We start from the raw sequence: 17,573 nt of genomic DNA, 5'->3' as shown, positions 1-17,573 counted from the left end.
CAAAATATTTCACTGTAATTTTGTTAAGATATTACCGTACTAAAATCTCTTACTTTAAATGATTAAATGTAAGTAATTTGGTGTTTTTTCATAATGTGATAGTCTATGAAATAAATTCTGATGAAACTTACGTTAAGAAATAATTTAATGAGAATATTTCGTACAACACATTACAGGATAGGAGTACTTTCTTTTTGTGTTTAGGATTTCCCTTTACCCCAGAATATTACTGATTTAATAAATAAGCCTGTTTCAAACCAGGGTTCTATAGAGCTTGAGTATCCCACTGATTCCTAGCCACTTGATCTCTTTTGAAAGTTGTACTTTAATAGAAATCAGTGCATCTCAAACATGAGTGTACTTTACAATCACCAGGGCGGTTATAAACAAATGCTGATTCTGAACTGGTGCTAATTATAGACAGACACAGATATAAATATAGATAGATGTCTATATAAAAATCTATTTATAGATAAAGATGGAGATGGGGAGGTGGGAGGGGAGAGGGATAAAGATAGAGACAGAGACAGAGACAGAGACATCTACTAGGCCCTGACACTCCCAGAGATTTTTATTTAATTGGTTCAGGATGTGACGTAGGTGTATATATTTTTACAAGTCCTCCAAATGATTATAATGCACCCTGTGGATTGAAAACCACATGTTCTAAGGGAACCATTGAACATGAAGCATCTATGTAATTGTACATTTCACAAAAATACAAATGAATATAATGTTTTTCTAGTAAGAATAATACCATTGAAGCTTTGGACATTATAACAAAACGTAGAAAGTAAACAGAATTCACCTATTGCAATATGAGCTTGGTATAAAGTACTATAATGAAGGCAAGAGACTGAATTCTGGAATTAAGTCAGCTTCCTACTGTCCACTCACCTTGGGCACTTAATGTCCCTGAGCCTCAGTTTCCTCATCTGTAAATTAGGAGAAAATGATTCCTACCTAGGTATTCTATAGGCTGTGAGGAGCTCACACCCTAACACATTTCAAAGCACTTTGTGAAATGTAAGTAGCCCTAGGCCTGACATTTTGTTTTAAAGGTGCTCTGAGGAATCCCTTTTGTTGTGGTTTAGTTGCGTTGTTGTTATTGTTTTTCAACAATGCAAGGGATTGGTTGGGAGGCATAATTAGCATTTTGTGGGATCAAATCACATCATGTTTACTTTCTGGCCACCAGTAGCACCCTCCCAGTAACTGGGACAATCACATATCCATAAAGCACCTCCCCAGGTAGAGGAACTACTGAGAAGTTGAGAACTCCTGCCAAGGACAGAGTATAGAAATGGGTGGAGAGAGTGGGTCTGCTCTGCTTTTGAGCTATATCTTAAGTAACAGACTTCTACATAAAAGTGCATTTGCAGAGGACTGGGCTGCTAAAAATATTTAAAGTTTAAAAACTTTATTATAAAGTTTTAAAGCTTTTATTATAATGGTCATCAAACTAAAATTATGTCATCAAAAGCCATGTCTGTCATTTTATAAAAGAATCCATGTCTGGGTTTGTTTCTGCAGCAAAACCATGCCTGACTTTTAAGCACAGCCTGCCTTCAGGTCCACGTGGTGTCCATATGTGCAGGCATTACTAGGCCAATAAAGAGCTGTTTATATTCTTTAAAATCAGCAAAACTTATACTCCACGAGTAAAACTGCAAGGGCACAGACACCACCCACACGGCCCCTGCTGTGCGCGTGTACTTATAAAAGGTACATAGAAGTAATAACCTTGCAAATTTTTCACTGTGAGCCCAGGATTCTAGTTGATATTATTGTCTTGTAACTTTTTGTTGCTTCTTCAAACCTGGCTTTTCCTTAGTCAAATTCACCTTTGTCTAACTCACTGGTTTGTGAAGAGCAAATATGATAAGAATATTAATAGGTAACATGTATTAAAATGTTAACTCCTTACTGTATATGAGGCACTAGGCCAAGTGTTTCATATAAAACATCTTCTTCAATCTTCCTAACATCTCTAGGCATAAATATTATTATTATTTCTGGGACTTCCCTGGCAGTCCCGTGGTTAAGAGTCCACCCTTCCAGTGCAGGGGCCATGAGTATGGTAAGGGAACTAAGATCCCATATGCCACATGGTACAGCCAAAAACATTTTTAAAAATTAAAAAATATATATTATCATTCCCATTTGGCAGATGAGGAAATAACTGAGGCACAGAGAAGTTTTTAGTGACTGGTCAAAGATCACTCAGCTTGGAAGTGACAATCAGAACTCACACCCAAATATATCTGAAAAAAACAAAAACACTAATTTGAAAAGGTACATGTTCACAGGAGCATTATTTACAATTTGCCAAGATATGGAAGCAACCTACGTGTCCATCAATAGATGAATGGTTAAAGAAGATGTGGGGTATATGTATACAATAGAATACTACTCAGCCATAAAAAAGGATGAAATTTGCAGCAACATGGATGGACTTGGAGGGCATTATGCTAAGTGAAACAAGTCAGACAGAGAAGGACAAATACTGTATGATACCATTTATATGTGGAATCAAAAAATTCAACAAACTAGTGAATATAACAAAAAAGAAGCAGACTCACAGATATAGAGAACAAACTAGTGGGGAGAGGGAAAGGGGAAGGGGCAATAGTAAGGGATTAAGAGGTACAAACCATTAGGTATAAAATAAGGTACAAGGATATATTGTACAACATGGGAAATATAGCCAATACTTTATAATAACTGTAAATGGAGTATAACCTTTAAAATTATGAGTCACTATATTGTGCACCTGTAACTTATATAATATTGTATAGCAACTCTATTTCAATTAAAAGAAAGAAAGAAAGGGAAAGAAAGAAAGGAAAAACGACCTCACACCCAGGATTGTCTGCCTTCTTGGCCTCAGCTCCTAACCAGTGTGCTACCAGCTCCCTATCTGACATAAAGTGCATTGTAAACTCTAAAGTGCTATAGAAACTTTAATAATTGATTTTATATTTTTAATCTGTAACAGTTCACCTGAAGCACCCAGCTCTCACTCATACGGCACCCTTCATGGTGATTTTTTTACTGAGTGCTCATTTGTGAGCAGCACAAACAACATTATGACATTTTGATATCTAAGAATATTCCATTGGGAGATAATAATAGCTTCTGTGTTTGTTTCAGATTAATATTCAAGCCTTAAATGTTCTCCTTCCTGTCTTTGGCAAGGTGTCAGCCCAGGGCATTCAGTCCACACCTCTGAACCTGGCAGTGAACTGGCGATGTGAGCCGGCAAGCACCGACCTGCGCATAGATTACAAATACAATACGGATGCAATGACAACGGCCGTGGCCCTCAACAATGTGCAGTTCCTGGTCCCCATAGATGGAGGGGTAACCAAGCTCCAGGCTGTGCTCCCACCAGCAGTCTGGTAAGGAGCCATTAGCCCCCTTCCTCTTCACCAAAGGTCTCCTGGGCAAAGGGATCACAGACTTTTTAGCATTTGTGTTTCCTACAGGAAGAGATCACAGCAGGCCTGGGTGTCAGGGTTCAGGGCATTAAACAGAAGCTGCTATAGCTAATTTCAAGCAGAAAATGATTTAACACAGGGATTTAGATGTTCACACAAAAAAAGAGGAACAAGCTTTAGACTGGATCTCCAAGAATATTTCCCAGAAGATTGCAGAACTGGTCCACCAGGGGAGCTGCTACCTCTGCTACAACCAGGAAGGAGAAAAATTAGAAGGCTGTCAGTGGAGCCATTGAATTCAAGAACCCACCACCCTCATGAGAGTCCAAGGATAAGAAAGCTCCTACTGGCACTGCCTAAACTGCTTCTCAACAACTACAAAACTGAGACTGGACTGGAGCACTGTTTAACAAGATCCCCACATCTCAGTTAGGCTGCTGACCAGCAGAAAACAGCCCAAAAAGCATCAGGAAAATGGCCTCTGCCTCCCTTCTATCCTCCAGATTTCAAGTAGTACCTATAATTGATGGACCCTAATCTGCATCTAGGACCCTAATTACAAGGGAGTCTGAGTTTCATTTTGCAGCCTCTGGACTATTAAAAGGCACACTAGAGAAGGTATGGGAACAGAAACAGAATAGACACTGAGTACCAATAGCAGATGTGAAAAAATCCTTTTCTCCTAAGGAAAAATACTCCAGCTTTTCCACATGATTGTTAGAAGCAAAAAGTAGAACATTAAAAAAGAAAAAAAAATAGAATGTCAGCCATGTGACAGCTCCAATTTAAATTACCTGAATTAATTGATCAACTAACACTTCCCATCTATTTATTCAGTAGATGTGTTAAAAAAAAATTTAACTGCATTGTCCTCTAAATGTTTATCTCTCTGACAGTGTTGTGACTAGTTACAATAAGGAAAGAGAAAGGAGAGTATTTATGTATGGATGAATGGATGCATGGATGGATGGGTAGACGGATGGAAGGAGGGAGTGAAGGAGGAAGGGATAGATAGATAGATGGATAGATAGATAGATAGATAGATGGAAGGAGGGATGGAAGGGGGAAGGGATACATAGATAGATAGATAGAGAGATAGATGGAAGGAGGGAGGGAAGGAGGAAGGGATAGATAGATAGATAGATAGAGAGATAGATGGAAGGAGGGAGGGAAGGGGGAAGGGATACATAGATAGATAGATAGAGAGATAGATGGAAGGAGGGAGGGAAGGAGGAAGGGATAGATAGGTAGGTAGGTAGATAGATAGATAGATAGATAGATAGATAGATAGATAGATAGATAGATGGAAGGAGGGAGGGAAAGGGGAAGGGATGGATAGATAGACGATAGATAGATAATGCTTTAATTGTAGCTAAAATTTTTAAGATCATTTTTATTAATTAATACTATCTGGAAAAATACGACATCCATTAAACAGAAACCCTTGCATATGAAAAAGTCTTTTATCTACTTTATTTTTAGGAATGCTGAACAGCACAGAATATTGTGGAAGATTCCTGATATTTCTCAGAAGTCAGAAAATGGAGGTAATGTAATCACAGGCTTATTTTATTTAATATATAAAGCTGAAATAACTTTCAGATATTAGAAACTTATTAACCAAAATACATTTAGCACTAAAAGTAAGCAAAATATTTCAGTTCACTTTGGTATATACTTATTTTAACCAATAAAAGAAAATAGTTCTTCAATGAATCCTCTGCTACCTCTTTTCTGCCCAAGACCCCACATCAAACAGACCATACTTTAAGCAGAGAAGAGCTTTTAATCAGGCATATTTCCATTCTGTATCAGATCTCACACTCCCTGATAGTTAGATATTTTTCACTTTCCTCTGATATTAATCATAAACTGGAAAATACATTGCCTTCCAAGCAGCATGCTTCCAAATTTTGAAGTACCATTTGGCTGAATTACAGTTTTATCAGCGTGCAAAAAACGTCATGAATAATATTTAATGATAAATTTTATTCTATTTATACTGAAACATATACTATTTTCTAGTAAGTTCGATTTTGCACATTAACTTTGAATACAATTTCCAAAGTTATATCCAGAATGTTGTGTTGACTATCTTGTAATAATACTCTTTTTGTAGGAGTGGGCTCTTTATTGGCAAGATTTCAGTTATCTGAAGGCCCAAGCAAACCTTCCCCATTGGTTGTGCAGTTTACAAGTGAAGGAAGCACCCTTTCTGGCTGTGACATTGAACTTGTTGGAGCAGGGTATAGATTTTCACTCATCAAGAAAAGGTTTGCTGCAGGTAAGTGGGTATCTTGTGAGTTTCATCTGCAAACAATAATGTTGCCTTAGCTACTCTTCCCTAAGAAGGAATAGGTTGTGATTTTCTGATCACCTTCCTCCTCTTCTTCCCCACTCCCAATCCCCATTTCCCATCACAATCAGAAAGCAAACCAATTGTTGAATGAAGTAAAAATAGGACAATGAAACTGGGAATCAGAAATCAGGAAGGTCCTGGATACTTATCATGGCTCTGGCTATTTCTTATATGGGACTGACCTGTCATTCCCATTATATAGGTGTGTACACTGAGGTTAATGGGGGTAAATCCTACTTTTGTTACATTGACAAGCAAGATGAATGCTAATTTTGAATTTATCTCTTATCTGAAAACTTTTCTTCTTCAGCAGGTCTTCATAGATTTTAGACTTGTCTAGGCTTAGCTGAGATCTAAGAGGATCCATCTTCACTTTAATAGCACCTTAAAAAGTCTAGACCAGAGATCAGAAGTGGTTGCCTAGAGCTGAAATGTGATAATGAGACAGGTTTTTGGCACACACGAGAGTTTATTGGTGGGGATTCCCCAATATTAAGGTGATTATCTTGGTCAATGATTTGTTGGAATACATCCTGGTTTTTATGTCTGCCTTATTGATGTAATTATTAACTACACCCATTTTGTTCTCAAAAATGGCCCAGGGTGGAAATTATACGGTTACTCTTTCTATAAGAAGTTGGATTCTCCCATCCAGGAACAAATCTTCCAAGCTATTCTGGGCAACCCAAACCTCTGCAAAGTATTCCTATATGGAAATGTGAAAAGGCAACTAGCTGGTCTGGAAAGTTGAAAACTTAATAAACTTTATGTATTTTATGTTAGTATTGTACCCTTCAATTACATAGTATTGGCTTCTAGGAGTAGGGCAGGAAGAATAGAAATGTTACCCACTTAATAACCACATTATGGAACTAGCAGGTAACTGTTGATATGTTGTTTTATTTTGCAGGAAAATACTTGGCAGATAACTAATAAAATCTTATGCAAGGATTTGGAGGATTCGTATAATGGTGAACTACTGTATGAGAAACAGGTTTTAATTTTGGTTTGATGAAAACAAACCAAAATCTGCACTTGGGGTATATCTGCTGGAAATGTCAATGACTTTCAGCAATGATTTCCCTCACACAATACCATGATGACCAGTCCTACAGTATTTACTTCTAGGTGTAATATTGTTAATGGTTTTAAAATGTAATTATTGTATTTGTAAATTGTACTCATTCCAGTAAGGCAGTTATACTTGAGTTTTAGCATTTTACCATTCCTGAAATGGATGTAATTTAAACTGTGGTATGTAAATTTAATAGTAGTACTGTTGAATGGCACAATGCTTACAGAGGTAGATTGCATTTTGTCAATATATAAAATTTAAATATAATATTGATAGCTGTCATAAGGGGGTGCCACACACAAAGAAAATTCAGTGGAACCAGAAAAAAACTTCCTTTTCTTCGGTCCTTAGTATGTTTTACTCTAGTGCTAAATAAAAATTCTATCTTCAAATATTTAGTGGGTTAAAGTCAGAAACTATTTCAGAAAAAAAAATTCTAAGGTACATGTGCATATTCAAAGAAAAGCATTAATTACCACTTTTTAAAAAGCTTTTTTTTCAAACTGCAAATTTCATAAAAATGCAAACTGTGTAAACAGGCCCTCTTATTTTTATAACTTGTGTAAAAAGGGAAAGCAATTCATATTTAAAGTTTATGAAATTATAATCAAGAGTAAAGAAGATGTCGAAGTCTTAACTACTTCCCCCTCTCTCCACAGTTTAGCAGATGTGGAGATTACTGAATAATCAGACTAAAACAAAAATTGTGATTTTAAAATTTCAAGAATTTCCATAGTTGAACTGGTTAACAACTTTTGCACAATAACTCTATACAGAGAGTGCCTCCCATCCAGCATGGGGAATGGTACCAAGCATCTTCCTCTTTACCAATAGGAACCAAAACATTGAGTCTAAATATCCCAGAAAAAAAAGGTTTTAGTCCCCTACTTAAATCCAGAAGGAGAATTTTAATTGTCATCATTTATATAATTTGGGAAGGAAAAAATAAGCTTTATAAATCAAATTCTAACCACATTATTGTGCAATAAATTTCCTTTTGGATAAGAGTCATTGTATGTAACTATAAATCTTTGCCATTCTTGGGGAATCAAAAAGAGAGTTATCAAAAATGTATGTTATGATTTCATTGTTGCAAGGTATAATAAAAACTGTAATTACTCAGTCTGGCCTCATAATATGGGAATTCGGGATGAAGAAGCTCTTCTTCAGGGGTCCCAGTTGTAAAACCTTCCTTCATTACAATCTGAAAACATGAATTTTCCTTTAAGTCATAGAACCTATTTTAAACATAAACTAATTCCTACTCTAGGTTATACTATTAAATAACTATAATTATTAAGTTGTTATATTCATCATTAGTTGATAAATTTTATTTTACATTCATTCATGCTTGACAAAGAAGCTTTAGCCTCTTTAAATTTTAGAATCAAATTAAATTTTGGAAGTCTTACATTTAAAATGAGATTGTGACAGGCAATTGTTTATAGTGAAACCTTTTAAATTAATATTTGTACTTCTCAATCAGTGCTTGCTACCAAGAGAATGTTCAAAATGGCCTGTTTTACCTTAGAAGAAATCTTACTGTCCAAACAACTCTCAATTGGCTCGCCAAGCAGCCTCTGATGTTGAAGTTTTTTGAACAAGTAAGTAATAAACTCACTTTAAGCAAAGATATTCAATTTGATTTTGTAACCACAATAGTAAATGCAAACTTTTAAATCCCATGAAACATGGGGAAATTTCAGACACTGAAACCGATGGAGAGTAAGTAACAGAAAATTGAGAATTATCCAGCATATGAATATAAAAATGTGTTTTTAAGAAATCAGTTCATGAGAAAACATATTGAATATTAACACAAAGGCATATTAAAAGTGTATAAATATTATTGGTTCTCATGTCTTGCTCATTATATCTTATTTTATTTTATATCTTTCTAGAGTGAATTAGTAATTAAACACAAGGGTTTTCTTTTCATAGAATAATTTGGTTGATATATAATGTAATTTAAAACAGATTACAATGATCTCTACATTATTCAAATGTCTCTAGGCACTAAATTTGAAACTATGAAGATATCCTATGATTCCATAATCGGTCTTTATGAAACAGAATGAAAGTCAGAGATTTCAAAATTATTAATTTTGAAATATTTTTATTATTATTATTGAATACCAGAACCTTCATAGAGAATATATCCCTTCTTCTTTCAGAAAATAGATCATATAATAACACAATTAACTCATAGCAGGGATTTGATTTTGGTGTTTTTTTTTTTAATCTTGTAGTTTATAATCTCCTGTTACTCCTGTATCCAAAGTACTGTACAATAATAATTTGTGTTAGGAAAAATGATCCTAGACAATGTAATTATAAAAGAAACACTAAGTCAGATTCATTATCAATTCCTAAAACAAAATGAGCTAGTACATATTTAGATTTTCAATACCAAGGGTTCAAATAAAAAGAAAGGCTTCTCATTAACCAGAACACCATTTCCTGAGCATTATGATTAAAAAAGATTCTGCTCTAACAAGATAGAAAGTATGAATGCTTTATTTTGCAACATGGGAAATATTTTTTTTCAAATAAATTCCATATTTTTATGTTATTTTTAAAAATAATTTTTCTTAAGAATTAGTCTGAATTTTAGCATAATTGGAACATACAATTCCAAACAATTAAATTTTAAATTATTTTTAAAGCTTTATTCTTCTCTACACGTACAGCCAAAATGAAAATTCACTGCATAGTATTTGGAAGTACATTTCACCTGTAAAGAAAGAATGTCCACATTTCAAATGGTTTCAAGTGAATAGAGAGGAAACATCCCCTTCAGAAAGTTAAACTACGGTTGTTTTATTTTTGTTTTTATGTATTTTTACTGAATCTCAATCTGCAAAGTGTTTGAGGCCATAATTACTCATATTTCCATTTCCAAATATTCATTTCAAAGAAGCCTGGTAACTACATTAGCTCTACCACTAACTCTTGTTGTGTGACCTTGGACAAATCATAGCCCTCTTTAATTTCTCACCTTTAGAATGAGGAGTTGAGATTGACAGTGGTTTCCAAGCTTTTCTTAACAGCCAAACTTTTTTCTGCTAAAATTGCACATGGAATCCTGTTAGGCAAAACAGCTCAGAGCAATGAAGGAGTTCCTCCAGCAATTTAAATCTGGTCTTCCAGAGCACTGTTTAAATACCATAATAACACAGCCATGATCTATAAATCTTCTCCCACCTCAGAAGTGCCATGGTTCTAGTTGACTCAGAGAGATCCACCTTTGCGGGCTTTAAAAAAAACTTGTACAATCATAGTAATTGATATACAATAAAAATTGATATTCTCTTGAGTGCTTACCATGTACCAGTCACTATAGATGTTAGCTCACTTAATCTTTATATCAACCCCCAAATGGTAGATACTCTTTTTAATTAGTATGTTACAAATGGTGACATTGAGGCTTAAACAAATTTATAATTTGCCCAAAGTGACACAGCAGCTGGAAGTAACCCAGTTATCTTGACAGCAGTGGGAGCCCTTGACCTGTTTTACTTGTTCATTCTGGGAAATGAACTCTTCTGTTTTATTTTACTATACATATTCCACTAAATACCCAGGTAAAAGGCGCTATGAAAAATTAATACCAAAATAAGGATAATTCCAAAAGCAAAATTCTTGGAAAAGAATATGTTTCTCAAAGCATGATTTGTAGACCACTTGTATTATCATTTATTTAACATGGGAAATGATTTTGGCTTAGTTACCACTATATCCCCAGAGCCTAGAATGTAGTGGGCATCAATAAATTGATATTGAATAAATAAATCTGTAGGGGTGGGGTTTAAGAATATGTATTTTGACAGCACCCAAAATTTGAGAATCACTGCCCTAGTAGATCTCTCAAATACTTCTTAGTTCTGACATTTCATCAGATTTTACACATTCAATTATCATTTGAATACCATTTTTCTAGTGAGCTTATTTTTTCATTCAGTCCACTTAGCTTCCTACAATCTTGAAGAAAAAAAAAGGTAGAGGGATTTTTCTAGGAAAATTCCTTGTTTCCTTAGAGTTCTTTTATGCTATCTCAAACTGACCTGAAATGCATTCTCTCATTGTCATTTTTCTGTCCTTTTTGTCAGTGTCTTAAAAGATTAAAAGAAGTAGGTAGGTTGCAAGCTGTCATTCATTCCAAATAAAATGTCCTAAAACATGGCTCCCTTCCTGCAAGGGACACAGGCAACTAACTTGTGAGCTGACACTGTTTATTTTGTAGGCCTTTGAATTGGATGCTTTATAAGCACGGACTACTGTCATTCCAAAACAGTTGCACCAATTGCTTTCATTTTTGCACTTTTTTTTCTCAAAATAATCACAGTCTGTCAGTTAAAGTTGAATGACACGGTAAAATGTGCCTATATCTACTAAGGAGATGCGTTTGTGGTTTCTTGTTTGTTTGTTTATTTTTTAACTTTCTTTTTTCCAAAAGATTATGCATTTGAGCAAAATCCCATTCAATGTAAATGTATTCATTTTGCTACATGGTTTTCTGGTCAGCAATTTTTTTTAAATGGAAGCATAATTTTTTTATGTTATCAAAATTAGGGTGATCTCTAAATATCACTTTAAAAGTTGTCAACATGATGTTTCCTTAAAATGAGTCAAATTAAATTGTTGATATGAATGAACAAGTCAATCATTGTTACACTGATTAAAGAGACTGTTCTGATGACCCACCCCATCTCTTTTACTATGTGCACTTCTCTCTTCAGGCTTTATTGTATTTTCCTGCTCCTTCCATTTTTTTTTTTTCATTCAGCAAACAGTAGTTAAAAGCCATTTGCTCATTTGTGAATCAAACATGGCTACCATTACATTACTTTTTGTCTGTGGAATGTATGGAGGAAAAATGAGATAGGAGTGCAATGTTTAAGTCTCCAAGTATTAAAACCAAACAACAAAACCCACTAGCATTTCTATTTCTTTGATGTTCTGTAATCTTCTATAGGCTAGAGCTGCATTTTAAATATCTAACTGAATACCAAATATCCTTCTTGAAAGATCAAATTTTAGGGTCTATTGAGTTGACCATGGTCAGACCTCTTCACTGTCCCTCATGTTTAATATCTGATGTCTATCCAAAATGAGTATTCCTAGGAGAGAAAGTCACCTCCTTGTTAACATCCACCATGGGTATAATAACTTATTCTCTAGGCTTAACTTCTAATGTTATTTTTCCTTTGACTTATAGTATTTCTAATTGTCTCCTTCTATCTCTAGTGCAGTACATTGCCTGTTTTAAATACATCTTTAACCTTATAGGAAAAGATGTTTCAATGAAAATCAAATATATTTTTATGTGTCCCTTAATTGGCAAAAGAAAATAAGTAAAGGGTAATTCTACTTCATTCACTGTATTCCAGTGTTTTCCAAATCATGTTCAGGACTACTGCTTCTGGCAAATGTTCACTGTGGTCTGAGAATAAATGATCCTAGACCATAGTCCCAACCCACTCCTTAGACATTGATAATAAATGTTAGTGTTTTAATGAAGCTTAAGAAAGTTTTGGATCAGAAAAACACTTTTCTTTCTAAACACATCTTGAAGAAACTTTAGAAAAGTTTTCTTTTTAACACTGGTTTACATATCTTTCAGCAATTTCAAATAATATAACCAGGAATGCTTTGGAAAGATGCTTCTGGGTTTTTGTTTTAACTCTAAGGAAAATTTCTGCCACTTTAAATGATTTAGTATCTACTTTAAATTTCATAAGTATATCTTAGTGAATTTAACTTTATCACCTAAAGTATTCAAAACAAAACAATAAAATTGTTTTACTATTTTAAATTTTTAAGCATTATTTTTAGGATCTGCACTTATGACCATCACATCATGCTGCTATCTGTTGAAGATGGTCCAAATTTCTTTACAGAGTAGAATTAATACTAGTGAACAATCTTTGGTAATACTTTATCTAAACACTTTAAGAAATTGAATCATGATGAATTGATGCTGACTGCATTTTTACATAATCTTGTTAGAAATTATATGAAAAACATTTCAGTTAAACCTAGGAAAAATACACTATTTAGTATAGATTTTGCAGGACTCTACACTCTATTAATGAGCATTAAGCAGTTCTTTTTTGCTTTGCTTTATTTTGCAAATCGTTTTCACAAAAAATCAACAAAGTTCCTTTAAAATTCCTGGGTAAACTGTCTGTTATCAGACAGAAAAGAGTAAAGCTGAATCACTTTACATTTCTCTAAATATAGTTCAATTTTTAATTCATTAGGACTTCACTACAGGCCAAGCAGTCATTTGTAGAGCTGGCTTTTTAAACTGTTTGAAGAGTATTGGGTTTCAATATACAAAGAATTTTTTTTTCACTTTGCATAGAGATCTGTATGAATGTAATGATCAAATGTTAATTTGGTGCCTACTAAATGGCAATGGAAGGCATTGATCTTTTTTTTGTACTTTTAACAATAAGAGAAACTAGGAAAAATATCTCAGAAATTTTGTTGTATTTCTAAAGGTAATAAAATTCAGTCATCTGTCTTTCTTAAAGAAAATGCTGTTAGTGTATATTTTGAGTTGGTGGTAGCTTTTATTTAGAGTTCTCCATGATCTTTGTAGCAAAAGTAAACAATGTCTTTATGACCTTGGATGGAGTACATATTTTCACAAAATACCTTGAGCATAAAATATTTATTAAAAAAAAAAACTCTGGGGTAAAATACTCAAATATACTTTTAAAATTAGTTAAAATATTGATGGCTGGCTCTTTTTCCTACATGTGTAATTCAATAGAGAATACTTAATTCTCGTAGCTGTGATGAAATCTTTACTGCTTATGTGCCGTGCTCAAGAAAAAAACAGCAAAAAAAAGCAAGGGTTTGTTCCTTCACAGAACTGCCCAAAGCTCTCTGATGAACAATGGTGATATGAATGTGTAATACTGACTTCTTGAAGATAACCATGAGAACATTTTAATGTTACTTGCCTTATAAATTAGAAAAGGTGTGGATATCATTTTTTGTAAATAATGATTTTTACAAGTGTTTTTTCCTTCATAATTTTCCCAATCACCCATTTTACAAAATCCTGAATATGCAATTATTTATCATGGCACATTACTGCCACTACGGTTCCCATTGCAGGACAAAGTTTAATTATACTTGAGAAAAGATCAAATATATAAGTAAGTTACTATTTAAATGTGATTTTTTTCTGGAAAATAAATGAAAAACAAAAATAAGTTGAGTTGTGAACCTCTTTTATTACCAGCCTCTTAAAGTTTTACCACATTTCTGGAAAACTTCGTTGCATATTTAGGGTGGGCATGGTGGGCAGAAGGTCTGGCACAGTGCAAGGGCTATAGAGTTGGACAAATCTCATTCTATAATTTAACTATAGTCTTGAGCATGTTACTCAATGATTCTTCATTTCCTTATCTTAAAAAAAAATAGAATTACTATTCCCTTATCCTAGGGTCACTGAACAGATTAAATGAGATAATATTTATCAGTCACCTAACAGTTCCTAACTATTATATAGTAAATAGTCAACAATCCTTTCCTGTTCTTAGTTTTATGTGAATAGGGATTGAGACAGGCCAGAAAATGTTAATGCTCTTTCTCCAATGCTATCCTAATCCTTATGCGCTCTACCGTTATGCAGATGTATTGCTATTGACAGCCAATTCTAGCTGCACTGAGCGCTCATTAATGGACATGCACCAAGCTAGGTGCTTAGGGCGCCATCTTTTTCTATTTCCAATGATTGCCCACTATGTGAAGGTCCCTTCAGGGTCTGGTTTTGTTTGCTTTGGGTTGGGGGAAGGGCTCTGGGGTTAGAAGAGGGATAGTTATTAAGGAGGAAGGGCCTATTATTTATGTCAGGTGGGTTCTCAACCCCAAACAGCCTCCATTTCAAATCTTCGTAACCTTTAAGGATTGGGGAGAGTGGTGTCAAGGAAAGTGTAACGTGAAAGTTTGTAATGCCCAAAACATAAGCCGATGAGTTCCAAGCGGCCCTGGGCATATTATTCAATATCTCAGAATCTCAATTCTCTAAATCTGTAAAGGACTGACAACGCTTTCTGCTTTTTTTTTTTTTAATTGCTTTATTTATTTATTTATTTTTGGCTGTGTTGGGTCTTCCTTGCTGCGTGCGGGCTTTCTCTAGTTGCAGCGAGCGGGGGCTACTCTTCGTTGTGGTGCCTTATCTTGTAGCGAAACCTGGGCTCTAGGTGCTCGGGCTTCAGTAGTTGTGGCACATGGGCTCAGTAGTTGTGGCCCACGGGCTCTAGAGCGCGGGCTCAGTAGTTAGGCGCACGGGCTTAGCTGCTCCTCGGCATGTAGGATCTTCCCAGACCAGGGCTCGAACCCGTGTCCCCCGCATTAGCAGGCGGATTCTTAACCACTGTGCCACCAGGGAAGTCCCAACAGTGCTTTCTTGAGAGAGTTATTGGGAGGACTAGATAAAACTAAAACTGTTTGCCAGTACCTGGTAAATGTGAGCTCTATTATCAACCATCTGTGCCTTGGGGTGGTGGAAGGCAGCATCAGGGGTCGGGGGAAGGGAAGGGGGTGCTTTCCTTTCTCTCTGTACCTCGCACTTCCCGTCCTAGGAACCGCCATCATTTCCCACTCCTGCCCCTGACATCTGCAAAAGGAAACTGATGAGGGCTCTCAGGGCTGCCCCTTGAGTTCCCAGATGTCCCCCTCGCTACAGAATGACTCGGCTTCTCTCCAGCTCACGACCACCCCAAGGCACAGCCAGGCTCAGGGCAGCCCCCTCTGGGCAGTGACGAGGAGATCCTCTACATCCTTAGGCGGCTCAGAGGACTACCCAACTACTATGTCTGCCTGGGGCGGGCCAAGGACTCTGTTTGAGAAGGTCACCTTGGAGACGGGCCGCGGAGTCCAGGGGGAGTGCGCGGGCATTCGCGGGCAGAGGGAAGCCTGGGAGACGGGAGCCTCGCCCCGCGCTGGTCCTGGCAGCGGAAGAGCCCGTGGTCCGGGAGGCCCCCCGCCGAGTCGCGTCTGCGTCTCCAGCACTGCCTTAGGTAAGTGCGCCCTCTCCGCAGCGCGTCTGGGCAGGAGCAGAGAAGATTGACAGAGTCAAAAGGCAAGTTCGAGGATCGAGGGGGCTAAGCGGGGAGGGCCCTGTGTTAGAAATGGCCTGCCTGCCTTGTCCACAACCTCTCTCTCTAATGCCTTATTCCTCGTCCCTCCAAGAAATAAGAAAAAAGTGGCCCCAGTTTTTGGAACTGGAAGCAGGTCCTGGCCTTTTGTTTCCTGCCCGCCTGTGTGTCTCGGCTTTACAGTGTTGCCCAGTGCAGAGCTGGCCAGCCGGTCCGATCGTGGAGCAGCATGAGTTCTGAGCAGTCTGCCTGAGGTCTGGCGACACCGGCGGCCTCAGCCCCTCTGGACCTCCAGGTCCCAATTCTGGCCTGCGGGGCAGCTTTGGAAACAGGTGAGCAGACCGAGGTCTGTCAGTGTCACTTTAAGGTTGGAACCTGAATGACCCACTTAAACAGGCTCTGTATGTCTTGTTCACACATATACACGCTCACACAGGCACACTCATGTACACAGACACACTCAAACACACAAGCACACATGCATTCGGTGCACAGACACATCACATACAAAGGTGCACACACCAACATACAAAGGCACACACTCAGGTACACAGATAATCACTCATACACACAGGTACATACACAAAGAGATGCTCACATGGGCACTCACACAGGCACACACATTTATGTACACACTCACTCATACACACAGCCTCACACACTCATGGGGACACACTTATGCTCATACGCACATGCCCACAGAGACATATATATGCTCACATAGAGATGCTCACACCCATGTACATACACTCACACACAGGTCCACAATCACACACCCCCCACACTGCCTCGCTTCCTAACACACAGTACCTCTGCTGTATTTGTGTGCCCTTCAGTACCCTTTGCCTCTGTCTGCCTTGACACTGATCACACTGGGGTTTTAGATTGTGTTCTTGTCTGCCCTACCCACTTCAACTGCCAGCTCTTTGAAGGCAGGGACTGTTTTAGTTCTATTGTAGTGCCTAGCACAGTGTCTCCCTGTTAGGGCTCTCAGATTTACAGATTATAAAATAATTCCAATGAATGTCTAAACTTGTATGTAGGCAATAGGGCAGTAGAGTTACAGTCCAAGTTCTGGGAAGTCCATTCCTACTACCAGCTTTTTCACAAGCATTTGTGAGAGGAGGTAGGTTTTCCAATAAATTACTTCATTAAAAGTTCTGGGCTTCCCTGGTGGCGCAGTGGTTGAGAGTCCGCCTGCCGATGCAGGGCACACGGGTTCGTGCCCGGATCCGGGAAGATCCCACATGCCGCGGAGCGGCTGTGCCCGTGAGCCATGGCCGCTGAGCCTGCGCGTCCGGAGCCTGTTGCTCCGCATCGGGAGAGGCCACAACAGTGAGAGGCCCGCGTACTGCAAAAAAAAAAAAACCAAAAACAAAAGTTCTGTTTGCTCTTTACAAAGTAAATCACTGTTGCTTGAAAAAAAAAAATACCCTTTGGGGAAGCAGCTTATCTTAATTTTTTAAGTAATAGCAACAACAACAAATGTTAATTAGCAAAGTATCATTGAAATTAAATTTGGGGAGGCAATAAAAATATTGTTTTCTGGTGTAGGATAATATCGTTCTTCTACATATGGC

The 17,573-nt window shown here is 37.0% G+C and overlaps 1 protein-coding gene across 1 annotated transcript in view; it reads left to right on the top strand.

Annotated features, from left to right (window-relative positions):
• Nucleotides 1-8,798, top strand: part of SGIP1 (SH3GL interacting endocytic adaptor 1) — a 130,412-nt gene extending 121,614 nt beyond the window's left edge. Inside the window, exons 22-24 of the mRNA XM_089910545.1 lie at nt 3,199-3,401; nt 4,923-4,987; nt 5,560-8,798. Of these exons, the coding sequence (XP_089766671.1) occupies nt 3,199-3,401; nt 4,923-4,987; nt 5,560-5,774 (483 nt within the window). The 3' untranslated portion in view covers nt 5,775-8,798. The remainder of the gene's footprint in view (nt 1-3,198; nt 3,402-4,922; nt 4,988-5,559) is intronic.
• Nucleotides 8,799-17,573: the final 8,775 nt, after the last annotated feature.

The sequence above is a fragment of the Delphinapterus leucas genome, chromosome 1, assembly GCF_059928025.1.
Source record: "Delphinapterus leucas isolate spDelLeu-1000000601 "Yukka" chromosome 1, BTC_Dleu_Yukka2, whole genome shotgun sequence".
Taxonomy (NCBI): Eukaryota; Metazoa; Chordata; class Mammalia; order Artiodactyla; family Monodontidae; genus Delphinapterus; species Delphinapterus leucas.
This window is presented reverse-complemented; position numbering and strand designations above follow the sequence as displayed.